The 27,825-nt window shown below is 41.3% G+C and overlaps 1 protein-coding gene across 1 annotated transcript; it reads left to right on the top strand.

Annotated features, from left to right (window-relative positions):
* The first annotated feature begins 1,307 nt into the window (after positions 1-1,307).
* ECI2 (enoyl-CoA delta isomerase 2) lies at positions 1,308-22,611 on the top strand. Its single transcript, XM_021696966.1, has 10 exons — positions 1,308-1,404; positions 4,352-4,505; positions 6,362-6,460; positions 6,715-6,903; positions 8,905-8,974; positions 14,446-14,548; positions 15,383-15,503; positions 19,350-19,439; positions 20,961-21,104; positions 21,766-22,611. Exons 1-10 carry the CDS (start codon positions 1,343-1,345, stop codon positions 21,919-21,921), a joined length of 1,188 nt encoding a protein of 395 aa, XP_021552641.1. The 5' UTR covers positions 1,308-1,342; the 3' UTR covers positions 21,922-22,611.
* Positions 22,612-27,825: the final 5,214 nt, after the last annotated feature.

Below are 27,825 nucleotides of genomic sequence, written 5' to 3'. Positions count from 1 at the left end.
CTCCGCGGGAAGCCTGCTTCTCCCTCTCCCACTCCCCCTGCTTGTGTTCCCTCTCTCGCTGTGTCTCTCTCTGTCAAATAAATAAATAAAATCTTTAAAAAAAAAAAAAGTAATTCAGTGTCAGTTTCAAAATCTGACTGGCCCCAGGCCTACTTGGATGTTGTACCTTGAGCCCTGTAAATCACAAAAATTTAAACTGAGTAAATTTGAAGAGCTAATTGGCTTTATTAAATGACTCATGAATCAGGTATCAAGCCATCTAACATAGAAAAGAGCTCTGTGGGACTGCAGAAAAGGAAATGTTTTTAAAGGCAGAAAGGGAGCAGAAAAAAGGAAATTATTAGCAAAGAATGCATTGTTTTTTGGCAAGTTCACCCTCCTAAGAGAACAGAAGGGATTTATCAGTAAATTTCCTATTGACTGGTTAAAGGTTACATGGCGGGGAGGGGGGTAAAATTTGGTTAGGTATTAAGTCTTAGTTTGCTGACCCTGGGGCTTTACCATAAGTGACTCTATTTTGCACCTGTAGTTTTCTTTTGAGCCCAGTTTAAAGCAGTGATTTTTACTGTTCTTGAACTGGGGGAGGTGATGGCTAAAGGCCCTTCCAACTCTTAAGGATTCTTTCCCAAAGAAAATACTTTGTTAAATGCTTTGGCAGAACTCAAAAATATCCAGGGAGAGTTACTGACATGAAAAGACGGGTTTAAAAATACTCAGCAGACCATTTCTGATCCCCAGGTGTTCTACCAGGTCTGTACACCTCTCATCTTTGGCGGTAAATCGTGTGTGTGTGTGTGTGTGTGTGTTACACACCCTCACTGTTTTCCCCCCTTAACGCACAGCCCATTTTAGGTGGCTGGGGCACTGGGGGGGGGGGGGGGGGGGGGCAGAAAGCGACCGCCCCAGCGCTGGCAGAGTTCCAGTGTTCCCATTACACACCTTCGCTGCTCCGAAAGCACCCCGAGGAGCTCGGACCGCCTGCGCCTCCAAGCTCTGTTTTTCCGGTTCCCGCCCGGAGTGGATGCGCGTCCACACAGCCCACCTTAATCCCTGCGACGCTCCCCCTTCCTCCTCCTCCCCATTCCTCCTCCTCCTCCCCCTCCCCCTCTTCCTCCTCCTCCCCCTATTCCTCCTCCCCCTATTCCTCCTCCCCTCGCTCTCTTCCCCTCCCCCCGCCCTCGGTCCTGGCGTCACCCTGGGCGCTGGTACCGCCCCCGTCCCGCCCCGTCCCCCATTCTGACCTATCGTGTCCCGCTCCGCTCCCCGCCCCACCGCCTCCGGGCCATCCAGGTTCTAAATACCGCCCCCGAATGCTGTCCCCGCCCCAGCTTTCGGGTTAGCCATGGCCGTGGTGGGGCTAAGCGGCCGACTGGCCCGGTGCTATTGCCTGAGAGCGGTCAGGAGGTAAGTGCTGAGCCAGGGGTCCAAGGTCGCCCGTGGGACCCCGGCGTCCAGAGGCGGTCGCCATCCGTGGGAGGTGCCCTCTCTCTTATCTTGTCCCGGTAGCAACAGGGCTTTGCTTTTACGGTTTTCCCGGGAGAGAGTGAAGGCAAGTGTCCTTAAACGCGCGCCCTCTTATGCGGCTGGGCCCGAAATTGTCCGGATGGACGCGCGGGGGGGCCTGAGCTGCCCTCAGCCCTCACCTCGGGCCACACGCCACCCAGCCCTCGGGTGCACGTCGCCACCCTGGCTGCCGCGAGGTTGCCACCGTAGTTTGCTAAAATGCGGTAGAACATCTAAGCACGCTTGGCTTCTCTGCTGAATGCTGTAGAAACGCAAGCCGTTACCGTCAGGGTGGGGTTAAACTCTTTGCTTCCTGCGGAACACTTCTGTAATGTTAAGTGACGGCATACAAAATCTATGTAAAAATTGAGGTGGTGGAGTTATGAATGATTTTCCCGATTTTATATGTTAAACGGTAGTGTTCTGTCATTTTTTTTAAAAACTCACTTTACTTTTGTGAGAACTTGCACATTGAGGCCTTCTAATAGACATTTTGTTTTCCTTTCGTTTTCTGTTTGGAACTTCACATGCATCACGTAGGATGCAGAGTTTTTCCCTTTTTGGAAAGAAACGAATTCAGTTACTTAATATAAAAATTATTGAAGACTTTATTGAATTACTAGTATTTCAGAGTTTGAACCTAGGGTTCTTTTTTTTTTTTTAAGATTTTATTTATTTATTTGACACAGAGTGAGAGAGCATAAGCAGGGGGAGTGGCAGGCAGGCAGAGGGAGAAGCAGGCTCTCCGCTGAGCAAGGAGCCCCATGCGGGACTCGATCCCAGGAGCCTGGGATCATGACCTGAGCCGAAGGCAGCCGCTTAACCGACTGAGCCACGCAGGCGCCCCGAACCTAGGGTTCTTTATAGTCTTTGAAAGGCATATTATTGCAGAGGAAGTGATACATCAGGTATGGGCGTTATTAAAACTGTATTATTTTAATCATCTTTGATCCCATTAACTTTAACTTTATATGCCAGGGTCATCATTGTGAACATCAGTTTTTTGCTTGTGGCCCCAGTACTGTGCACTGAAATTTTCTCTTCCTCTGCCTACTAAACACTGTACCTGGTTGTGCTTGCTGTTTCTGGTCTCCTCCTAGCTGGCTGGTTCAGCTTCCTGGGGTGAGTATTTAGTTATGTCTGTTCAGGGCAGCTTCACAGACTAGCAGCCACAGGGTTTAGATTTTGCCTGGGTAGGTCCCCCACCTACTAGGAAGTGGCTCTTTGTCTGGAATGCCAACAACAGCTCATCCGTCTTTTTGAACATTTCTTGTATCCTAACCCATTCTCCCCTCCTTCTGATGTGGGAAACAAAGGCAGAAGAAAAATTCAATTTCCTTACCACTTACAGCCCACTGACAAGTCCTTGAAACAGGCAGAGTGACCTTCCTCTAGGAACTCAGCTGCCTGGATGTTAATACTTTGCTAAGGGCAAAAGGCAATCTTAGCCCCACCCCCAGGGTCCTGTTAGTCTACTTTAACATATAAAAATTCCTTTGGAAATGTCCTTTATCTCTACCCCTCAAGATACGTGTTGACAATCACCCCCCAAGCTTATGACTCACAGATATACATCTGAAGGGTCTCATGACTAAGGTTTTATTAGACAGTAATAAATGACCTTTTCCTAACAATAGCTAGCCCCTTCAAGGTCCTGGAAACCTTGCTTCCAAAATTCCTTAGAGACTTAGGCTACCCCTAACCCCCTCCCAACTTGAAAGTGTATAATCAGCCATCCTCTTGACCCACGGGTCGTGTCCCCATGCTTTAATAAAACCACCTTTATGCACCAAAGACGTCTCAAGAATTCTTTCTTGGCTGTAGGCCCTGAATCCCACCTTCTTTCCTACATCACTTCCACCTGTATGTTGGGACACACATTTTGCTGAACAGAAAGGATTGACCTGATAATAGTTTATACTTTGTTAACCATCAGTGAGGGCAGACAGGATTTCTGGCCCTTAGGACACAAAGGACCAAATTCTGTACAGCTGACCTCTTCAGGCTCAGTCTCCTGCTCACTTCCATTTCGCAGTGCTTTTCATTTACTTTCTTGCCTGTGGCAAAATTTACATGGCCATTCAGGTTCTCGCTGCTTTTATCAGTAATTTGAATTGCTACAAATGCTGTGCTGGATTGTAACTTCCTTTTCCTTTATTTTAAGATTACTACAGTTAGCCTCTGTATTGATTTTTTTTTGAGCGGGGGGGGGGGGATCATTTTGAAAACCACTGTTGGGAAGGAAGAGATTTATTCTGCCCTTCAAGGTCCTTCTAGCTGGATTAAGAATCAAATTGACAGAGACAGATCAACGGGAGAAAATCCAATTTAGTTTCATACATATGGGGAATCCACATAGACATGAAATTCCAAAGATGGGCAGCAGGTGGCTTACATGACTTATATTTTGAAGCTTATATTCTGAGCTAAGGAGAGGGGGTTAGGAGTCTGAGGATACAAAGTGGAGGAAGACCATTAGCAGGAAGGTGAGAGGAGATCTTGGGAAAACAAAGATTGTCCCATTACACAAATAAGTTTCTCGGATAAAGGGGAATCTCTGTTAATGGCACTGTTCCTAGTACAAGCTCTTCTTTCCAATGTAAACCTAAGCAGTTGGTGGGGAGTCAGAGCTTTTCCTGCATCTGCTGGGCTTTGCTTGCTTTTAACTCAAAATATTGCTCATGCCAACATGGCCCATCTTGGGGCTGTTTGCCCTTGGCCCCTACACCACTAACCATTTGCAGCCAGCTTGTATAGGGGCAGGTATAGAGAACATATTTCAGGAGAGACAGAGCATTTTGGTATGTAAGGACTGGCGGCAATTAGAAATCAGTCTGCCTGTTTGCAGTTCCCTGTGCGTCCCAGCACTTCAGCTGCACGTGAGCAAAACAGCAATGGGAGCCAGTCAGAAGGATTTTGAGAGTGCAGTGAATCAGGTGAAGCTGTTGAAGAAGGACCCAGGAAATGAAGTGAAGCTCAAACTCTATGCGCTCTATAAGCAGGTAAATGCCTGAGGTCTGACGTAATTTAGAGACATTTTGAGCAGAAGGCTCCTCAGACAGATCTGCCGTGTGTTTTACTGAAATGCAGCTTTCATATTTTTAGGGTTTGTATTACTGCCTTTCCTCTGAAGAGTGTCTACATGAGAGTTTTTGTACATTAGTCTTTGCAGTACCGTTAAGGCAAAAAGTAACGTATCAGGATCACTCTGGAGTCAGAGAGACTTAAAAGAGATAACCACCAAAGGCTTCTGATTAGAAAAAATCAACTGAAAAAAATTTTTTGAGACCACTGGGGAAATTTGAATGTGGACTGAGTATTAGGTGATACCTAGGAGTTATATTAATGGCACCATGGTTATATAAGAAAATGTTGATGTTCTTTAGGAATGCACACTAAATATGTAGGGGTGAGATAGCATGGCGTTTGGGGTTCACCAAAATGAGTAAAAAAAAAAGAAGGAAGGAGAAGGGAAGGAATGGACAAAGCAAATATGGCCAAAAAATGATAGTTACTGAGTTAGGTCGAGTATTGGGAATTCATTATAATATTCTACTTTTCTACATGTTTGAAAATTTGTATAACAAAAATTTAAAACTAAAATTTTTAAGTTGTGATGTCTAAAGACAACCTTGGGAAGTCAGCTGGTTTTGGGCTCCTGTGTGTGATCTATTTTCCTCTTCCCGTGGTTGGTACCAGCCTCCCTTAGTGTCCTATGGGTGTGTATAGTGAAGAATTTGACATTGCTCAGAAAGAGGCCAGGACTTTGCCCTTGACTTCTGGGAGGTAATCCCTAAGCCCTCAAAAGATCATGCCTGCTAAGGAGTGTCTTTGTCGGCCTGAGAGTCTAACAATGTGATTTCGAGTCAGGGCTCCTGGCGGCGTATTCAGTCATGCCTACACCATGAGCCCCATACAAAAACTCTGAACACCAGGGCTTGAGTGAGCTTCCCTGGTGGGCAGTACTCCCTGTGCATTATTACACATCTATTCTGGGAGAAGTATTGTTTCCTGACTCCAGGCTGGGTTGGGGAAGGAGGCTTGTGGACCGTGTTGCCTCTCACTTCCCTCTTGCAGGGTGACTGGTGTCTCTTTGTCTTTGGAAAGTCTAAGCCTCCTCCACTGCCTTTGTTTCTCAAAGCCTCTTTCTTCTTTCCTCTTTTAGCTAATTATAGGATTTGAAGTTTTTACATGTGGCTATGTAAGTGGCATGGGATACTCATCTCAAAACACTCACTCCACCTACTCTCAAACAAGTAAAATTTAGTTGTTTTTATGCTTCCTATTTACATGGCCTTCATTTAAGTTTCCAGAAGGCCAGTGGCTTTGATACACTCCTATCCCTGCTACCCCAAGTAGGACTCTGTTCAATTGGCAGAAATCCACCACTGAATTAAGTGGTATTTTTTGTATCTTTGAGTGGGCTTTCAGAATATACGGTAGGTTTCCAAATGTTTGTTGGCTGGTTACTTTTGAAGATGGTTTGCGTGAATATTTTGATTCTGTGTGAAAAATGGGATCATCGGTATAAAACTAATGAACTATTAGAAGTTTTTAAAAAGTACTTTGCCAAAACCCTTGTCTTGCATTGTTTTCATAAGCAGGCATTTATAACTTACTTTAGGGACTGATAGCTGATGGCACATTTTGTTTCTCCAGTCTTTTTTCTGTTGTGTATTTTTACCTGCAGCATCAAAGACAGTGCAAGGGGAAGGTTAAGATGAATTTATGTATCTTCTAAAAGTGTTTGGGAGGGGAAGGCGCATTCACGCTAGTTGTCCATTTTATGGATCTTAAATATTTGACACTCCAATTTGCATGGACATTTGACTGATAACTGCCCCTCTCCTCTTCACAGGCCACTGAAGGGCCTTGTAATACACCTAAACCAGGTCTGTTCGACTTGATCAATAAGGCCAAATGGGATGCATGGAATGCTCTTGGCAATCTGCCCAAGGTAAATTTACTTGCTACTTGGCTTTTATTTTAGTTACTACTTTGCTTTTATTTTACTTGCTATATTCCTGAAGGAAGATGAGTGCTTCTCATTATTAAACCATTGTAGATGGAACCTGTGAGATCTGGTTGGATTCTGTTGAATCAGCCCTCTCTACTTTCTTCATTGCAAGGTGCCATTTCTTAGCGTCGTAAGTTTCGCGAAGTGCTTATTTGTTGACCATGGGCTGCAGTTATTTGTCATCTTCTCTTCAGGAAACTGCTAGGCAGAACTATGTGGATTTGGTGTCTGGTTTGAGGTCTTCATCTGACTCCTCTAGCCAAGTGAAGCCTGAAGCAGACAAAAAACAAGCTGGGTATGAAACGCTGGTGATCACCTCTGAAGACCACATCACAAAGATCATGTTGAACCGTCCCGCCAAAAAGAATGCACTGAACACACAGGTAACATGACCTGCCATGGGAGTTTGTCCTGCTTTTCTTTCCTCCCTCTGTCTGTTTCACTGAACAGCTAGAATGTTTCAGCATCATTGCTATTTTTGTGATCTCTTGTTTGATTTGTGCAAGAGGATTAGTAATGGTGCCTACTTCTTTATACAACTGAGTTGGGCATTTGTTATTTAGAATTTGTTGGCTTTGGGTAGGTTCTGTGTGCCCAAAAAATCACTGCAACTTTCCTAATGATGGAAGCACAAATAAATTAAATTAATACAAATGAAACATACATTGATATAAGAGAATAGGTGTAGAGGTTCTCCAAGGTTGATATAGACCAGATTCCCCAGACTTTGCTCATGTCACTTAGACTTGAGAGTGAGTACTGTTCAAGTTGCATGGGCCTTTATTTATATAAGTAGAGGGAGAAAGGAAAGAAGACCTTCATCTTAAATATAGCATAACCCAGCTCTGCTTCAAATGAGCTGCCTGACAGGAGCTCCTTTGACCTTTGAGTCTTTCATTGAACTAGAATGATAATAAAAATAACCACTCTACCTCTTCCCCTTGAAAAAAATATAGGGAATTAATTGGATGCTTGGTGCTGAACTGCAAGTAAAATTTGAGGGGCTAAAACCCTTTCCATTGGGTTTATCATCTACATTGTAGCAGAAAGAGCGTGATCACTTAAAATGGTGTTAAATAAGAATTCCATGGAGTTGGATATGTGCCATTGAGTTAGTAAAACATTTGATCCTCAAAATTTCATTGCCCTTGCCTCATTTCTGTGTAATCACGGTGATGATGATGATGATGGTGATGATGATGGTGATGATGATGATGATGATGATGATGGTGGTGGTGATGGTGATGATGATGGTGGTGGTGATGGTGATGATGGTGGTGATGATGGTGGTGGTGATGATGGTGATGATGATGGTGGTGGTGATGGTGATGATGGTGATGATGGTGGTGGTGATGATGGTGGTGATGATGGTGATGATGGTGATGAGGAGGAGGATAGTAATAGCATCTACTCTTTACAGAATGCCTAGTGTGTGTCAACGCTTTCCACACAGAGGTTTCTTTAAATCCCACAAGGAGCCTACTTTTAATACTAACAATAAAATAATTAGGTTAAGCAGTAACTTGCTCAAATTCACATAACTAATAAGCTGGAAAACCTAAATCGAAACCCTAATATATCCATCTCCTAATCCCAGCTCTGGCCAAATACCCTGTCATGCTGCGTCATCATAACCATAATAATAATGGAGTTATTTCCTCGTTCCCTCCCTCAGTGAATACGATTTCACCTTTACTCACATATTATGTCAAGTCCATATTTTTTTTCAGTGTCTGTGTATCCATAAATAACCCTCTTCATCATTCTCTCCCACACTGATGTCTTATCTGAGGTAGAAAGGGCACCAGTGCGTTAAAAGCTATAACGACACCTCCAAGATTTTCAGAGACGTTGCTGATTTAAAATATTGGACCTATTGTCTTTGGCTGCCATTAGAGTGTCTTGAAATCCCAGCCTTTAAAACTTTCCAGAGTACCTGGGACACACGTGCTCTTTTTTGAGGTCCCAACTGACAAACTGCTTCATGGAAATCTTCTCTGGCCACCTCCCGTCCTACCCATGCTAGATGTCAGTGCTTCCTCCAGTCTGCCTGCCGTGTCATACTTTCCACCCACTTTAGAGCTCCCCCTCTCTAGTAATTCCAAAGGCTCAAGGACTAGGTCTTACTTGTTCACTTTTGGGGAAAGGTGGATATATCCCCCAGTGTCCACAAGCGCACATGGCACGTGATACACACCAAGTAACTGTAAAACGAATGAAAGTCCTTTCAACTTGGGCTGCCTTTTTGGTTATGTAAATGCAACCAACATTAACAGTTAGCGCTTTGCAGAGGACAGGCTTACAGACTGACTTTTAGTGAATCCCACGCAATGGTTGTCATTTTCAGAGTTCCTTTCTTTTTCTCGTTTCCCCCTTTCACATAGATGTATCAGGAAATCATGCTTGCACTTGAAGCCGCAAGCAAGGATGACTCTACCATAACTGTTTTTACAGGTAAGACATTTTCTTGGATTTCTTAATAATTTCTATTTTGGGGGAATTTCCTACCAGATAGGAAATTGAGTAGCTCTGAGATATTTTCCAGTACTGAGATACTCTATTCTTTTTAAAGATTTTTTTTTAATTTTTATTTTTTTCTAAGCTTGCTTTCAACAAACCCAGTGAAGATAGGCCCTATAATTACTCTTATTTTATACATGGGAACACTGAAAGGTTAAGTTTTGATAAATAGTGCTTTTACTATAGTTATTTTCTATATATTCTTCACTTTTGGTTTCTATTTCCTCTTTGATCCAAGCTTTACATGATAATGATAATTCTTTTTTTTTTTTTTAAGATTTTATTTATTTATTTGACAGAGAGAGACACAGCGAGAGAGGGAACACAAGCAGGGGGAGTGGGAGAGGGAGAGAAGGCTTCCTGCTGAGCAGGGAGCCCGATGCGGGACTCCATCCCAGGACCCTGGGATCATGACCTGAGCCGAAGGCAGACGCTTAACAACTGAGCCGCCTGGGCGCCCCAATAATGATGGTTCCTTTAATTTCTACAAAGGTTTTTGTTTATTTGGTTGGTTTTTGGTTTTCCATTTCTGTTATTGATTCCTGGCTTCACTGAATTATAATCAGAGATGATCAGTTTTACTAGATTTACTATTTATTTATTTATTTATTTGGGGGGCGGGTAGAGGAGGAGGGAAAGAGCGAATCTTAAGCAGGCTCCCAAAGCCAGGGCGGAGCTCGATGCAGGGCTTGATCTCAGAACCCTGAGATCATAACCTGAGCTGAAATCAAGAGTTGGATGCTTAACTGACTGAGCCACCCAGGCGCCCCACTAGATTTACTTTTTAAAAAATCTGTTAAGTTTAGTGGGGCGCCTGGGTGGCTCTGTCCTTGGGCATCTGCCTTCGGCTTGGGTCATGATCCCAGGGTCCTGGGATGGAGCCCCGCATCGGGCTCCCTACTCCATGGGAAGCCTGCTTCTCCCTCTCCCACTCCCCCTGCTTGTGTTCCCTCTCTCGCTGTGTCTCTGTCAAATAAATAAATAAAAAATCTTTAAAAAAAAATCTATTAAGTTTTATGTATATTGCTCCATATGGAACTCTCTACCTTGAAGATAAAGAACTGGAAAATGGCCAATTTTTTATATCATCCAGGAACTATTCAAAAAATAAGTTCATTCTTTTAAGGTATAGAGTTAAAAATATATCAGTTAGACTGACCTTTCTAATTTATGTTAAGATTCCCCCATTTCTGTTTTTGTCTTCTAATTAATCTTAGACTGAAAAAAGTAACGTAAAGGCATTTATTGCTATTATGTTTCTTTCAGTTTCTCCTTCATGTCAAAAAAAACAAATTGCTTTAAAGCAAGTTTTTATCTTACTGACTAAAAGACTTGTGAATGGTTATCCGTTATTATAAAATGGTCATCTTTTGTCTCACTTAATGCTTTTTGCCTTGAAGTCAACCTTGTCAAATATTAATGCCATAACACCTGCCTCAGTACTCTTTGCACTTGCCTGGCAAACCTTTACCACCCTTTTAGCTTTCTATCTTTCCGAATTACTTCTTACAGTCTGTGTCTCATAGAACACATTGTTAGATTTTCCCTCTTTGATCCAGTCTGAATTTTTTTTTTTTTTTTGTAAAGGCCCCTTTACCTGTTTAGATTTATGTATATGACAGATCTGTTACCTTTTAGCTCTGGCATCTTACATGGTTACTACTTAGAATACTTCCTTTGACTGTTTTTTACTTCATGGTCTGTTTTTTCCTTAGTGTGTGTTTTACTTCTCATGGTTTGAAAGGTTTTTTCCCTGCTTTTAGTAATTGCTTTTATAGCTTTGTGTGGTACCCATCAATAACTCTAGCTTGTATTATTCCCCTTGGACAGGGTCTGTTGGTTGCCCTTATGAGAGTCGAGGAAGGGAGCATGCATTTCCCGACACCCCACAGACCTCTTTTCCGAGTATATGGTCTGTTAAATAGTGCTCCATTGTCTTCTAGTATAGGAGGTCGCCCCGGAGAAGTTTGAGGCTACCATTAATTTTGTTTTTATAAGATCTTTTTTTCCCCCTAGAAGACCAGGGGATACTTTCCGTTCTTTATCACTTTTTCATAGAACGTATGTATCCTGTTAAAACTGATTAGTAACGCCTTGTTTTAAGTTTTCTTTGATAATATCTCTGAATGTTTTTGTTTCAATTGGTCTGTTCTTTTTGAAAGAAATTCTAGTTATAGAAGAGAATGTCTGGGCCGTTGGGACTATTATCTTTTATTTTCTCTGAGTTCTTAACTCTTGTCTTCTGTTGTTTTGCTCACTAGTCTCAATCCTGTACTCTGGTTGCATTTTTTTTTTTAAAGATTTTCTTTATTTATTTGACAGAGAGAGGGAGAGCACAAGTAGGCAGAGAGGCAAGCAGAGGGTGAGGGAGAAGCAGGCTCCCCGCAGAGCAGGGAGCCCGATGTGGGGCTCGATCTCAGGACCCTGGGATCATGACCTGAGCCGAAGGCAGACACCTAATGACTGAGCCACCCAGGCGCCCCTCTGGTTGCATTTTTAACAATGTCTGTCCTTTTTACGGCCTCTAATGACATCATTCTTTAGTGGTTGTGGTTTTCTCTCTACCTCTTTTCCTGAATGCTCCCAGGTACTTTTCTTTTTTTTTCTCTCATCTATCACTTCCGTTTTGAGTCCATAGAAAAGCTCAGCTGTTAATTTTTTATATATACGTTGAGGACCAGCATAGAGTGTGTTTGGAAAAGAAGTTTTATTACTCATGAAATTATCGAAAATACTATTTATGATACCATTTGCTCCTGATAGTAATGTAAGAAAAAATTAAAGAACAAATTTATTATGTTAAAATACTGCCGATAACAAATATAGCTCTTTGTTTCTCAGTTCCCTAGATATAACTGTCTAAAGCCCTACTACAAAACAAACATGTCTTCTGAATTTTTCCTTTAAAACTTGCCCTTGAGCCCATTCCAGTGTGGTCTCTACCTTTTGCTTAGATCCCCACCCTGACCTTTGTATCATTAAATCCAGGGACATTTCTTAGGCTTCATCTGACTCTTCCCCCGTCTTAAACCTGTGTCTTCCCTGCCTTCCCTTCCAGCCTGACCCTCTGATCTGCTGTCTCTGATCTCCTTTGTAGATTCATCCTCTGCGTGGCCATCCAAAGGGAGGGTTCCTGAAGGCTTAGTTCTGGGCACTGTTCTCTTTCCCTGGACCCCGCATCCATGCCCACTCTCCAACAAAAGTCCATATGCTGGTGCTTCCTCCCGTGGTATCTTTGGTCAGGACACTCCCCAGGGCTCCCGACCCATGTGCCCACCTAGCACTTCCTCATAGGTATCACCTCCCACATTTTTCTCTCTGGAGCTTTATCAGTGTTCCAGATGACAGTGGGTGGTTTCACATCTGCCCTGTTATGTAGACCAGAATCCTAACATTCATGATTGACCTTGTCCCTCTCTCTCCTCCCATGTCCCACTTCACTTCATCAGTAGCTCTGGAGTCAGCCATTTTTTCTGTCTCCTTTGCACTAGTCCAAGCCGCCGTGGACTCTTGTCTGAAATGAAATAAACCCTTTCTCATCTTTCTGATTCCCTTTTGTCCTCCTCTCTCCCTTGCCTTATCCAATCTCACTACATCCAATAGAATCTTTTTCCAAATAAAAATCTTATTCCTCCTCCATTTAAAACTTCTTCAGTGGCACCAAGACAATTCAGTGGAAAAAGAAAAATCTTGTGACAAATGATGCCAGAGCAACTAAATATTCATATGGGGGAAATGAACTTCAACCCCATCTTACACCCTATACAAAAATTAATTTGAAAGTTATGTAAGCATAAAACTCAGAAACATAAAGCTTCTAGAAGAAAACAATATCTTTGTGACCTGGAGGTGGGCAGAGATTTCTTGGACAGGACACAAAAAGCATTAACCATAAAAGAAACAATTTACAACTTGGACTTCATCAGAATTTAAAATATCTGCTTATCAAAGACAATAGTAAGAAAATGAATATACAGGTATTACAGGCTGGCGTAGGAGGAATATTTGTTATACATAAATCTGATTAAGGATTATTACTCAGAATATATAAAGAACTCCTTAGAAACTAATAACAACAACAACCAGATTTAAAAACTAGATAAAGGACTTGGACACCTCATAAAAGAAGATAACACAGATTGCCAATAAGTACATGAAAAGGTGCTCAAAATTATTAGGCTTCAAAGAAATGCAAATTAAAATCACAATGAGATATTTCACCCACTGGAATGACTAAAATCTAAAAGACAGACAATACAAAATATTGGTGATGATGCAGAGCAATTAGAACCTCTACACATTTCTAATATGAGACCGCTTCAGAAAACTGTTTGGCAGCTTTTTATGGAGTGAAACATACCAGCTCAGTGGCATATCAGTCCACTCCTAAGCAATTACTTCAGATAAATTAAGCATGTATCCACAGAATGATTTGTAATCCAATTCACAGGAGCCAAAAACAACTCATGTCCACCAACAGGTGAATAAACAAATTGTTGACTAGTCATACAATGGAATATTACTCAGCAATATAAAGGAATGAAGAACTGATATGAGAATATAGGTAAATCTTTAAGACACAGTTCAGCAAAGAAAATACAGACCCAAGAGTACATACTATAGAATTCCATTTATAAAATTTCTAAAATAGGCAAAAATATTCTGTGGTGATTGAAGTCAGAAAGTGGTTGTGTCAGGGCAGGGTGGGGTGGGATGGCTGGAAAGGGGCTTAAGGGAACTTTCTGGGATGGTAGAACGTTCCTATATCTTGTTTCAGATGGTGATCATGCAGGTATTTGCCATCATCAAAAATCATTGAACTGAGTGTTTAAAATTGGTGTTCTTGTATGTAAATTATGCTTTAACACAAAACACTTCCAGTGGCTCTTAGAATAAAAGTCAAAACTTCTTAATGGATCAGCAAAGCCCTACATGGTCCATCCTGCCTGTCCTCATCCTACACCAGTTTCCCCTCTGGCTTTTTCTTTTCTGGCCCAGTGGCCAGAGTTACCCCCTTCACAGGACCTTTGCAAATGCTGTTCCCTCTGCATGAATTCTTCCTACCCTTCTTCTTCTAGCTAACTTTGCCTGTCCTTCATGTCTCAGTTCAGTTGTTCCTTCCTTAGAAACATCCCTCCCTAAACCTCCAGGTTAGAACAGATCCCCTGTTACACACTCTCATATCATCATCGAGTACTTTCCCTTTGTATCAGAGTTGCATTACCTACATTTGTTTGTATGTTTTTAAATCAATGTCCAGCTTACTCACCTGTCTGTAAATTAGGGCAAGAGCCATGGCTGGTTCACCGATGTATTTCCAGTGCTTGCTAGAGAGCCTGGCACATAGCAGATACTCAGTAATGGACAGAATGAATGAATGGTGAATATGTTGATTTTATTTACAGGAAGTGGTGATTATTACTCTAGTGGAAATGATCTGACCAATTTCACTGATATTCCCCCTGGTGGAGTAGAGGAGAAAGCTAAAAATGGTGCCATTTTACTGAGGTAAGAGTGACATTTGTCTGATCCCAGCGGACTGGTTCATATTCCTCAAAGTGGTATTTAGTGCAGCACAGAGGAATGCATGATTTCCATGATTGCTGGTAATGGGACATGTGAAGTAGTTTCAGCACAGAGGACATGAAGGCCTCTCTCCTCCTAACTCATGTATCGCTACCGGGTTCCTGATTCCCACAAAGCTGTAATATTGCAGCTCTTGTATATGCTCAGCCAGCCTTCCTAATCTCCAAGTCTGCAGCTGACATATAGCCCTGACCTGGCTACCCAGAATACACGGTTGAACCAGGGTCAAGCTTAGAAGATTCAGTCTATGAGTTTCCATCAGATGCCATCCAGATGGATATCCAGGCTGGCCAGAGTTCATTTCAGACTCATGCTGTCTTCCTTATTGTACTTCAGTCATGCCACGTTGGGACATTTTCTTCTTCTTATTATTATGTTCAACCAGCCAGCATGTTATTATCATCATTAGTTTTTGATGTAGCATTCAGTGATTCATTAGTTGCATATAACACCCAGTGCTCATCACCACACGTGCCCTCCTTAATACCCATCACCAGTTACCCCATCTCCCCACCCTCCTCCCTTCTGTGACCCTCAGTTTGGTTCCCAGAGTCCAGAGTCTCTCATGGTTCGTCTCTCCCTCTGATTCCCCCCCTTCATTTTTCCCTTCCTTCTCCTAATGTCCTCCACGCTATTCCTTATGTTCCACATATGAGTGAAACCATATGATAATTGTCTTTCTCTGCTTGATTTATTTCACTTAGCATAATCCCCTCCAGCTCATTTAACTATGCTTTTGTATTTCCATTTCTGTAGGGATTTTGTAGACTGTTTCATAGATTTTCCTAAGCCTCTGGTTGCAGTGGTCAATGGTCCAGCTGTGGGAATATCCGTCACCATTCTCGGGCTATTTGATCTTGTGTATGCGTCCGACAGGGTAAGTCAGCCCCCAGAAACATAGAAAGTCATGAAGTAAAAGTGAGGTCCTCTGACTTCTCTTTAATTGTTGGCTGGTAGTAAATGGATTGCATAATTTATGGTAGAATGGACTAAATTTCCCTTTTTCCCAAAGAATTACTCTTAATTTAATTCAGCTTGTTTTATTTGTCCTTCATTATTAACTTTGGTTTTCCTAAACACCAGTATTGTTGTGAACATTGTCTCAACTATTATGGTTCTATATTCTAATCAAATTACGTAACAGTTACTCAAATTTTGATTTTCCAATTAATCTAAAATAGGAGATCTTGAAAGCTTGCTATCAGGGCGGGGGGGGGGCAGGGGGAACAGCATTTTTGCATGTTCTGCAAGTGGATAATTTGATACTTTTTTCCAAGTAAACAAAGTCTGGAATTTAGAATTTTAGAATATTAGAATTTTTGGGGCGCCTGGATGGCTCAGTCGTTAAGCGTCTGCCTTCGGCTCAGGTCATGATCCCGGAGTCCTGGGATCGAGCCCCACATCAGGATCCCTGCTCCGCGGGAAGCCTGCTTCTCCCTCTCCCACTCCCCCTGCTTGTGTTCCCTCTCTTGCTGTGTCTCTCTCTGTCAAATAAATAAAATCTTTAAAAAAAAAAAAAAGAATATTAGAATTTTTGAATAAGAAGGGACTTTGAAGCACTAACTACCCTCACTCCCTTTTTTGCAGATAAATAAATTGAAGTTCAAGTTACTTGCCAAAACAGTTTAGCCTTGTGTTCGCCATTGCATTGCACTGATTTTTAATTTCTGTTCTCACTACAGTATTAATATATACTGTAGTAGAATAAAATTTTGAAAAATGTGGAAAAGCATAAAGGGTTCAATTAAAAATCACTTCTTATCTTACCACTCACAGATAACCAGTCCCTGACTCCTGGAACCCTAGGCTGTCTCCGGTTCTGTCATTATGAACAAAGATGTGATGACCGTTTGTTTTAGAACTTCTGTTGTAGAACTAATAACCCCTTATAAGGCTATCAGATTCTTAGAGTAATTTTTTCTTATGTAGTCGTAAATATCCTGCTCTACAACCTTGTGGAAACATTTGGTTTTTACCCCTGAAGAGATTCCTAGCTTTGTTTGGAGGTGTTTTCCCTACCAATAGACATGACCATATTTTAAGACCCTTATCTCTGGAGTTCATTTTTTTTTTTTTTTTTTTTTTTACTGGATTCAGTTTGATGGGGTTGGGCATGTTGTCAGACCTAAATGTTTTTAATAATTATCCCATGAAAATAGCAAATGAGATTCTAAGTGCTAGGCTGCCTAACCTTCATAGGTGGAAGCTTCTGCTCAAAGGCAGAAATCAATAGGCTGTGGTCACATCATGTGTGTTAGAGGACTGATTGATCAGCCGGTCTTGACCAGGGGTGGGGCCAGGAGTTCCTGACCTGAACTTAGGGATCTCATTCTTCAGTACTTAGAGGGCAAATATATCATCCTATTTGAATATTCTCCTGGTTCTCCCTCAGAATTCAAAACGACTGTCACATCCATCATATTTTCAAGGTTTCTAGGATTTCGGTTCTATGATACAAATTGGAATTGAAATAGAAAGAAAGCGTACGTAGATACTTCAAATGCTAAAACATTTGGCCCAGAGTAAAATATTTGACAAGTAGTGACCACTACTAAGAGTTCACCCAGCTGAATTAAACCAAGGTTCAATTTAAAATCAGAGAAAGACACAGAAGAACAAATCTGTGAAGAGGAATGCATTTTATAGGATTTATCATTATTGGCTTCATAAACAAATACCATATTAAATGTGGGTTTAACACTCATACAACCAAATTATCCTTTATTGTGGGCAAGAGTTAACAATGCCCATTAGCTTCTTTGTCAGCAAATTATACATTTCCCCTATGAGGTACTAAAAGGGTAGAAATCATAAAAATAGTATTTGCGTACTCACCACATCCTAGGCACTCTGTTGATGCACGTGATACATACTTAATGCACACAGCAGCCCTGTGACATAGGTATTTTTGTCTCTATTTTACAAAAGAGTTCACTGTAGCACAAAGAGGTTAAGAAGCTCCCAGAGTCACCAGGAAGTCAGATGCCAGAGCCTGACCCTTAATTACATTTACTGCTCTATTTCTGAAAATAAGTTAAATGCTGCTTACTGTCAGTTCTTCACATACCTATTGGCGGCCCTTTAGCTATGGTTGGCGTTTTCTTTCGCTTTCCCACTTATCCTCCTTAGGCTGTGACTTCTCAGTACATCTTCTTGAATAAGCTTGCTTTTGGGGGGGAGGGGGTGATAGGTGACATTAGTAAGTTTTTATTTTATATTTTTCTTTTCACTTATATACGGCGTATATATTTATGTCTTCTAACAACATTCATTAAGAAATAGCACCAGATCTGATAATGGGAAGTGAAGTCTAAATGTTCTGTATACATATTGTCAAGTATAAATTAATTTCCTTTCATAAGGACTTCTCATTGATCAAGAAATACACAAAAATATTTCTTAAATCAAAAAAAGGGGGGCACCTAGGTGGCACAATCGGTTGAGCTTCTGACTCTTGGTTTCAGCTTAGGTTATGATCTCGGGGTCGTGAGATCCATCCCTGCATCCGTGATCAGCAGGGAGTCTGCTTGGGGTTCTCTGTTGCCCTGCCTCTGCCCTTCTGCCCTCCCTCCCTTTCTCTCTCTAAAATAGGTGAATAAATCTTTAAAAAATAAAAAAACAAGGGGTGCCTGGGTAGCTCAGTCAATTAAGCATCCAGCCCTTGATCTCAGCTCAGGTCTTGATCTCAGGGTTATGAGTTCAAGCCCCGCACTGGGCTCCATGCTGGGCATGGAGTCTATTTAAAAACAAAAACAAAAACTAGGGCTGGCTCTAGAGGTGTATCATGTACCACTCCCCGCAGCCATGTCGTGATAATAAAAACACAACCAATCTAACTTAAAAATAGTGGGCAAATATTATAATGGTTACTTCAGCAAAGAAGATATGAAAAGAGCTAGTAAGCACATGAAAAGATGGTCAACATCATTAGTCATTACAGAATGTAAATTAAAACCACAAGACCCTATTACACACCTACCAGGATGGTTCGAGTTAAAAAACTGACAGTAACAAGGTTTAGCAAGGGTTTGGAGCAACTGGGGGGAGTGGTACATGACACACCACGTTGTAAATTCTTTTGGTCTTAAACCACAATTTACCACACAACCCAGCAATTCTACCACTAAGTATTTACCCAAGAGAACTGAAAACACGTTCATGCAGAGACCTGTGTACAAATTTTCATTAACGGTCTTACTCATCATAGCCAAAATACTAGAAATATCACCAGTGGCTTCAACTGGTGAATGGATACAGGAACTGTGATGTCCATACAATGGAATTCTACCCAGAAATGACAAGGAACGAGCTACCAATACAATAGCATGGTGACTCTCAAAAAGTCTTATGCTAAGGACCAAAGGCTACAGAATGTATGATTCCATTTATATTACATTCTAGAGAAGGCAAAACAAGGGACAGAAAACAGATCGGTGGTGGTTTGGTAGTGACAGGAATGGATTGACTGCAGAGGGCACAAGGAGCCCTTTGGGGTGATGGAGATATTCTACATCTTGACGTGGTGGTGGCTACGTAACTGTGTACCTTCATTAAAACTCACCAAGCTGCCTATCTGAGAGTGAACTTGGTGTGTATATGATACCACAGCAATCCTAATTTTTAAAAAAACTTGCTCAAGTATTGTGAGGATATATACAAATAGTGATTTTTAAAAATCACATGCAAAAAGTAATTGTCTTTCTTTTCTTTTTTCTCCAAATAGGCAACATTTCACACCCCTTTTAGTCACCTTGGCCAAACTCCAGAAGGATGTTCCTCTTACACTTTTCCGAAGATAATGGGCCTAGCCAAGGTAACTCTTGGAAACCTTAAGAATAAGTTGTAATAAGTAACCTCTGGGGGAGCCTGCGTGACTTGATTTCAGATGTTTTCCCCCACTTGCACTCTCTCTCTCTCTCTCAAATAAATAAATAAATCTTTAAAAAAAAAAAAATAACCTCTGTTCGAAAAGTAATTCTATACTCTTTTCTTTTCCTCGATAATATAGACAGAAGAAAAGTGAGTTATTTGCTCCTCCACTCTAAAACTTTCAAATGTAGAAGAGCTAGGCTATGGGAAATGTCTGGTGTGAGGGAAAATTAGAAACTCTCCATGACTCTGCAGACTAGGATCTGCTCTTGCAGCTGGGTGCCCGGTGCCTTGTCCTCCACTGCTGTGTGGCATGAGTCATTAGAGGACCAGGGCTGTGCCACCTCGCGGCCCCACTTGATTTCTGTGTGGATGAGCAGCATCCTCTGGAAGCCATAAGATGACATCTTGACTTTGAGAGTCACGGGAGGTACCAGCAGATATGAGTCCTCCTGGGGTTTTACACCTTCCAGAGCTGCTTCCAGTCATAGCAGCCTCTTCATTCAGTAAGTTTAGCCGTGTGTTCAGGCTCCCAGAGGGGTTCTGTGGCTGCCCAGGTCTGTCCCCATGTCTACGGAAGCCTGGGTGCCCAGGCTCAGTGTGCATGACTCCAGGGTAATCATGATGAGACCGAACAGTGGGTAGCCGGGGATAAGGGAAGGCTTAGCCAATTCTTGGAGGTCTGAACGTGGTGGGGTTGGAACGGAGCCTGTTTTCATTGACTGCTAGGTTTTTGTTGCAAATATATAGTTTTTAAAGCTCATTATTCTGTCACATTATTACAGATTTTAACTTTGAAAAGTTGGGCAGAACCAACTCTAAGGCTTAGGGCATTTGACTATGAAATAATATTTTTCCAGAAGCACAGCTGGAAATACAGAGGATATCCGCTTAGTGAGCTCAGTTTTGTTAGAAGCTGAATATTAGTCCTTTCTCCCTGTCTTTTGGTCAGGTAGAACTAATTAGTAGTACCTGTGCAGGTAAAGAAAACTGTCAGAGGTGGACCACTGCATACAGTTTCCAAGGAAGGGAAGTTTGAAAGTTAGGGTGTCTAAAGTTTGGTTGGCATTCACTGTGACCTGGATTTTCCTTTTTTTTTTAGTTCTGTTTTCTTTTGTAATTGTTTATAGTGTATAAAACAGAAATTTCTAGCTGTGTGGGTTACCGGATCAGCATCTGCTTCAGGTCCTTTCTGCGGACCTGTGGCTCCCTGCTTTTGCCTTCCCAGCACAGACACATAGAGAAGCAAAAATCCTTGCAAACCTTCCAGAGAGCCTGAGATGCTCTCAGCACAGTTTGCAAAACATTGCCTATTGAGGTCTTCAGTTTCTCCCTTAACAAGAAATACTGGCAACCTCAGAAGACCGTTAGGGAACTGCCCTCTGTCTCCTGAAAACAGTTAGTTCTGAAGTTAACTGACCTGTGTTTCATTGAGTTAATGTCTTAATCTTGCTTTTCGTTTCAGGCAGTAGAGATGCTCATTTTTGGGAAGAAGTTAACCGCTGGAGAAGCCTATGCTCAAGGACTTGTTACTGAAGTTTTTCCTGATAGCACCTTTGAGAAAGAAGTTTGGACCAGGCTGAAAGCATATTCAAAGCTCCCCAGGAATGTTAGTGTTGTCTTTTGTTTTGGGGGGGTTTTTTTTCCTAGTAGAAACCATGGAAATAATTTATTTGCCTTAAGAGATAATAAGCATTTTAAAAAACAAGGTATACCTTGGTTGGCTGTAAGCACATCTAAATTTGAGATTAAAAATAACCATAATAATGTTAGAAGTACTGATTTTTTAAAAAACTTCTCAGGCATTTTATTGCTATGATACATATGAAGGGAGAGGGACAGTTCTTTCTGGGGATAACTTTGAGGAGGAGGATGGGCAGTATTTGCTGAGCACTTTTATTCTTGAATCCAGGTGAGAAGCCAGATAGGTTGATTTTTAGGAGATTCTTACTGTGTAGCACTTTGGTTTTTATATGTGGTAACTCGTGACTGACTGCTCTTATATTCTTTCTGCTCAAAATGTGGTCCTGGAACCAGAAGCTTTAGTCTCTCTGGGGCTTTTCAGAAATGTGTGCTCCCAGGCCCTCTCCCATGTCTACCAAGATGAATCATATGCACATTAAAGTTTGAGAAGCACTGTCCTATATTACACATACATCTGAAGGTGTGACAGGATCCCATGAACCATGGAGAAACAAAAATCAGCACTATAGAATAATCCCATTCCCTCTAGAATGCCCTTAACCTTATTGTTGGTTTTGTGTTTTCAGGCCATGCGTATTTCAAAACAGATCATCAGAAATCACGAGAAGGAAAAGCTGCACGCTATTAATGCTGAAGAAAGCAGCATCCTCCAGGAAAGATGGCTGTCAGACGAATGCGTGAATGCAGTCATGAACTTCTTATCCCAAAAAGCCAAGCTGTGATGCTGTTACAGCAGAGTTACGCATTTCAAAGGAAGGGATGTGCTGTCATTTCTGATCCAGTACTCGGACTAAATAAATTGTGCCTTTTCTCAGTGCTAACATACCATTTATGGTTATCATATTTCACTAGAGCCCCGATGACAAACCAGTTACCACGAGAGCTTTAAGAATTTACATAGGATTTGGGTCACAGGGAGTCTTACGTCTTTCGACATGAATCTCTGTTTCCAGGAGCACTGAAACATTGTGCCCGGGGTCCTGCTTTGAAAAGCATTCACAGCATTGCAAGCTGAAGTCATATTTTTGAACACCACGATAGCACTTTGCCGTCCACAGAGGGTGACAGACTTAATAGGCCCAAACACCGACAGCCTCTGGATCACTGACTGAAGGTCTTCGGTGGGTTGCATGTTCTTTTTCAACCACCTAGCAAGCAAGCAGATGGAACAGTAGTATTAAAAAAGAAACACACACAAAAAAGAAAAGAAACAACAATCTTAGTTCCACTAAACCCTATAATTTAATAAAAAAGCCATGAAGGGAAAACTGGGTTATTTCACTGGAAATAAAAGCAGTGTTTTGGATCAGTTATCACATAATTATTTAGTACGTAGTCTTTGTTCTTGTGTAACGTGGTATGTTATAAAAGGCATACCCACAAGCCGCCTTAACAGTCCTTGCAACTTTGGGTTTTGATTAGAGCCATATCTAGTGACAAGGACGAGGGCATAATTTCAGCGGCTACCAAACTGGCATGGAATAGTTTGCTCTTCTAAATACCCTCATTTCTCCATAGAAACATCAAACTACAGAAACTAAACATCTACAGCAAACAAGTGAATGTCCAACAAAGAAAAATCACATTGAAACTTGTAGGAAATTGTGTGGTGTTCTTACCCCTACTCCCCTCCCCACCCCCCATCCCCCGCCCCACCGCTACCCTGCATGGTGAGGTTGGAAGAAATTCACCTAATTCCCAGCTCCCTCCCTTGGGATAGAAGGAGCAGAGCAGAACTTGTTCGCAACCTTCTGGCCATGTGCAGGCCATCTGAGGGACTGGTTGCTGTCTTGCCTGACTCACAGTTCAGGAGATGCTGGCATAGTTTGGATGTGAGATAAGAAACCCCAAGAGGCAGCGGCACACAAACACTTGAAAGGTACAGGCTGACTACAGCCCCTCGGGTGCCAGGAAGGAGATCACAAAAAAGGAATCCAATAGAGCACTTAAGGCCCTGAGAAGAAGCTGGAGACTCTTCAGGAAATTAAGACATTTAAAAGCAGCTGAGGGAAAATTAAAAAGAAAAAAAAAAAAAAAAAAAACACAGGCCTAGACAGGAAGCATACCTAGAAAAGATCTGAGAATTCCTGGGCTGATCTGAAGACTCACAGTGAGAGAGGGTCTTCCCCATCAGTGTAAGAGGGGCTCGTTTTTGCAAAAGTGCTCAATTTTCAACAAAGGGTCATAGGTCTGCAAAGAAACAGAAAAACATAGCCCACTCAAAGGAGGAAAAATTCCAAAAAAAAAAAAAAAGTCATCAGATTTACTAGACAAGGACTTTAAAACAAATGTCGAGTACCTCAAAGAGCTAAAGACAAACATGGCCAAAGAACTAAAGGATATCAGGAAAACAGTATGTGAAGAAAATAAGAGTCTCAACAAAGAGGTGCACATTATTATTTTTTTAAACCAAACAAATCCTGGGGCTGAAAGTTATAATAACTGAATGGACAAATTCACTAGAGGGGTTCAACAGCAGATTCAAACAAGTAGAAAAAAAATCAGCAAACTTAAAAAGAAGTTGTTTGAAACGATCAAGTTCGAGGAGCAAAAAGAAGAAAGAATGAAGAAAAGTGAATAGAGCCTAAAAGACTTATGTGACAGACTCCATCAAGCCAACCAATGTATATACAATGGGAGTCCTAGACAGAGAAGGAGGGGAGTGAGGTGAGAGAGGAGGAGAGAAAGGGACAGGGTGATTATTTGAAAAAAAAGAAGGGCTAAATTTGAGGGAAGATGTGAATATACAAATCCAAGAAGTTCAATGAACTTAAGTAGGATAAACACAGAGACCTACAGTGAGACACATTATAATCAGATCTGTCAAAGACAAGGAGTGAATCTTGAAAGCAGCAAGAGAAAAGCCACTCATCACATAAAGTGATCTCCAATAAGATTAGCAGATTTCTCACCAGAAACCTTGCAGTCCAGAAGGCAGTTAGAATGACATATTTAAAATGCTGAAAGAAAAAAAAAACAATTGTCAACTGATAACTCTACATCTGGCAAACTCTACATCTTCAAAGATGAGGAAGAAATTTAAGACATTCCTATACAAAAACTGGGGACGTTCATTACCACTAGATCGGCCCCCACCAGAAATATTAAATGGCATCCAAACTGAAATGAAAGGATGCTAGATAGTAACTCAAAGCCACATGAAAATATAAAGTTCTCCAGTAAAGGTAAATATATGCACAAATATAAAAATAGTGTTTTTATAATTTTGGTTTGCCTCTCTGCTTTTTATTTTCTATAGGATTTAGAAGACAAATGCCTAAGATGTAATTGTATATCTATGTTAATGGGAATGCAATATATAAAAGTAATATGTGACATCAATAATGTAAGTGGAGGGACAGAGCAGCAATTGAAGTTAAGTTGGTAACAATTAAAGATATATTATTATAGACTGTTGTAACTACATATAAGATATAGTTAATAATCTATAGTATAGATTGTTATAACTTTAGGATGTTATTATGTAATCCCCATGGTAACCACAAAAAAAAAAAAATGCCCATAGAAGATACACAGAAAGAAATGAAAAGAGAATCAAAATGTGTGAGTACAAGAAATCAACTAAGCACAAAGGGAAGCAGTAATGGAGGAAACGAGGGACAAAAAAATAGGTAAAACATACAGAAAACATGGCAAAAGCAAGTGTTTCCCTGTTAGTAATTACTTCAAATGTAAATGGATTAAACTCTCCAAAACCATAGACTGATAAAATGGATAATAAAACGAGCCAGGATTCAATTATACACTGCCTACAAGAGTCTCACTTTAGATTTAGGGACATGCATGGGTTAGAAATGAAAGGGTGAGGGGTGCCTGGGTGGCTCAGTTGGTTAAGCGACCACCTTCGGCTCAGGTCATGATCCTGGAGTCCCGGGATCGAGTCCCGCATCGGGCTCCCTGCTCAGCGGGGAGTCTGCTTCTCCCTCTGACCCTCCCCCCTCTCATGTATACTCTCTCTCTCTCTCTTTCTCTCTCTCATTCTCGCTCTCTCAGATAAATAAATAAATCTTTAAAAAAAAAAAAGAAATGAAAGGGTGAAAAAAAAATATTCCCCACAAATAGTAAGCAAAGGAGAACAGGGATGGCTATACTCATATCAAAGAAGACTAAAAAACTCTTACAAGAGATAAAGACATAATATAATGGTAAAAGGGTCAATACAGCAAGAAGATATAACAATCATAAACATTTACATGCCAAATATTAGACCTTCAATATGTAATAATATATAATTGTATATATACCCACACACACCATGTGTGGGATGGCGTAAGGGCAGACTTATAAACAATGGAATAGAATAGAGAACTCAGAATAAACCTTTGCATATGTGATCAAATGTTGTTGTTTTTAATGATCAAATGATTTGACAAGGGTGCCAAGACCATTCAATAGGGAAAGGATGATCTTTTCAGTAAATGGTGAGGAATTTTTGTTTGGATAAAACAAAATGTGTTATATACAGACAATGGAATGTTATTCAGCCTTTAGAAGGAAGGAATTTCTGACAGGCTACAATATGGATGAACCATGAAAACCTGCCCAGTGAAATAAGCCAGACACCAAAGGACAAATACTGTATGGTTTCACTTATTTGAGGTGTCTAAATTAGTCAAATCCATAGAGACAGAAAGTAAAACAGTGTTTGCCAGGTGCTGGAGAGATGAGGGAATAGGGAGTTAGTGTTCAATGGGGACAGAGTTTCAGTCTGGGAAGATGAAAAAGTTTTGGAGATGGATGGTGATGATGGTGTAAACAGCAATGTGCATGTACTTAATGCCCCCAAACTGTACACTAAAAAAAAATGGGAAAAAATAGGAAATTTTGTGTTATGTACATTCTACCATGATAAAAATATTTTTTAAAAATAATGCAATTCACCATATTAATAGAAAAGATAAATATGATCAACTTGATGGATACAGAGAAAGCATTTGACAAAATTCAGTATCCATTATGATAAAAACTAAGCAAACCAGCCACAGTCATGAACTTCTTCAAACTGATAAAAGTAACCTGCAAAAACCAATAGCCAACAAAATACTGAATTATTTTCCCCTGACATTAAGAACAAGTACAGGATGCCTGCTTTTACCAGTCCTAGCTTTTAAGGAAAGCAAATGAATGTTCATAGAGGAAAATGTGAATAAATAGATCATTTCTTACGTTCTAACAATGGAGCTATCTTTCCAGAAACCACACAAACTAAGATGTAAATTAAAATATATTAGTTCATGTCAAGACATTATGGCCTGAAATTGAGGTATATAAACTTTCCATGATTGTGAAGTTGTTTTTTTCTTTTTTTTTATAGGCCTCCAAAGTATGGTCAAATAATTTTAACTCAAGTAATCAGGAATCATCACTTAAAATAACTTATACCCTTAATCTGGATGCAAATTTAGTGCCTTGTATTGTCCAAGAAGAAAATACCACCATTCTAATTCTTTTATAACATATCTTTGCCTTCTTCGAATATGGACTTTTAAGTCAAATTGTCAAGTTATGCCACTGAGGACACTGGGGGGAGAAAACTAGACAAGGACATTACTTCCACAGAACAATGGTCCCAGTGGGAGTGTCCTGTACAGGCAAATTCATGAGCTGGAAGTCTCTCCCTGTGTCTGCTACCTTCAAAGCAGAGAGAACTCTGTCTTTATAGCAAATTATATATTTCTCCTGTCAGCTTGGCAACATTTTTGGAATACCTACTAAGTACTGAGTAGAAATTCTTTATTAGGTATTGTACAGCAACACATGCAGCAATACTAAAGAAACAAATATGAAGACATCATCTGTCTGGCATAATTAGGGAAGGAAGACCAACCAACAAAGATAATTTGCCAAGGAACCAAAGCTTATAACTTGCTTCTTTTTTTTTTTTTAGAGAGAGTGCGTGCGCAAGAGCGGGGAGGGGCAGAGGGAGAGGATGCGAGAATCCCAAGCAGGCTCCACAGCCAGCGCGGAGGCAGACACGGGGCTCGATCCCAGGGCCCTGAGATCATGACCCCAGCCGAAGTCAAGAGTCAGACGCTTAACTAGCTGAGCCACCCAGGCACCCCCAAAGCTTACAACTTCAGGTGTCAGAATCCAGGCAATTCCACATCCCCACTGTTACCACCTGGTCTGAGGCCCACCACCCCTCTCCTGAGTCCACCCTTGTCCCCCTACAGGCCAGGGAGGGTTCAGATCAGATCGCGTCACCACTCTCATTAAGACCCTGAAATGGCTCCCATTTCTGTCCAGGTAAAATCTGGCAGACTACAGATCAAGCCAAATTTCTACTGTTTATGCTGTTGGACCCTAGGCTGCTGGTCATGCTGGGGGTGAGCTGGTGTTTCCTGACTCATGCAGCGTAAAAGAGCTACAGTTCAGTGGTTGGCTCCCTCTCCAAGAATCCCATTGCAGCCCTGCTAGATCTCTGCTCACCAGCCTGCAATGCAATGGCTCCCGGGGGACCTACACACCTGCTCCTGTCTCCCTGAGTTTTCTCTCAGTGAGGGCTCCTCCAGACACTTGGGTGTGTGAAAATGGGGCTTATGTGCTTTAATACATAGCCATCCTTGTTTTCAGGCTTCCCACGTATCTCAAAGACCACATTAAGT

The sequence above is a fragment of the Neomonachus schauinslandi genome, chromosome 8 (genome assembly GCF_002201575.2).
Source record: "Neomonachus schauinslandi chromosome 8, ASM220157v2, whole genome shotgun sequence".
Taxonomy (NCBI): Eukaryota; Metazoa; Chordata; class Mammalia; order Carnivora; family Phocidae; genus Neomonachus; species Neomonachus schauinslandi.
Note: the sequence above shows the minus strand (reverse complement) of the source record. Positions and strands in the feature narration are given on the sequence as shown.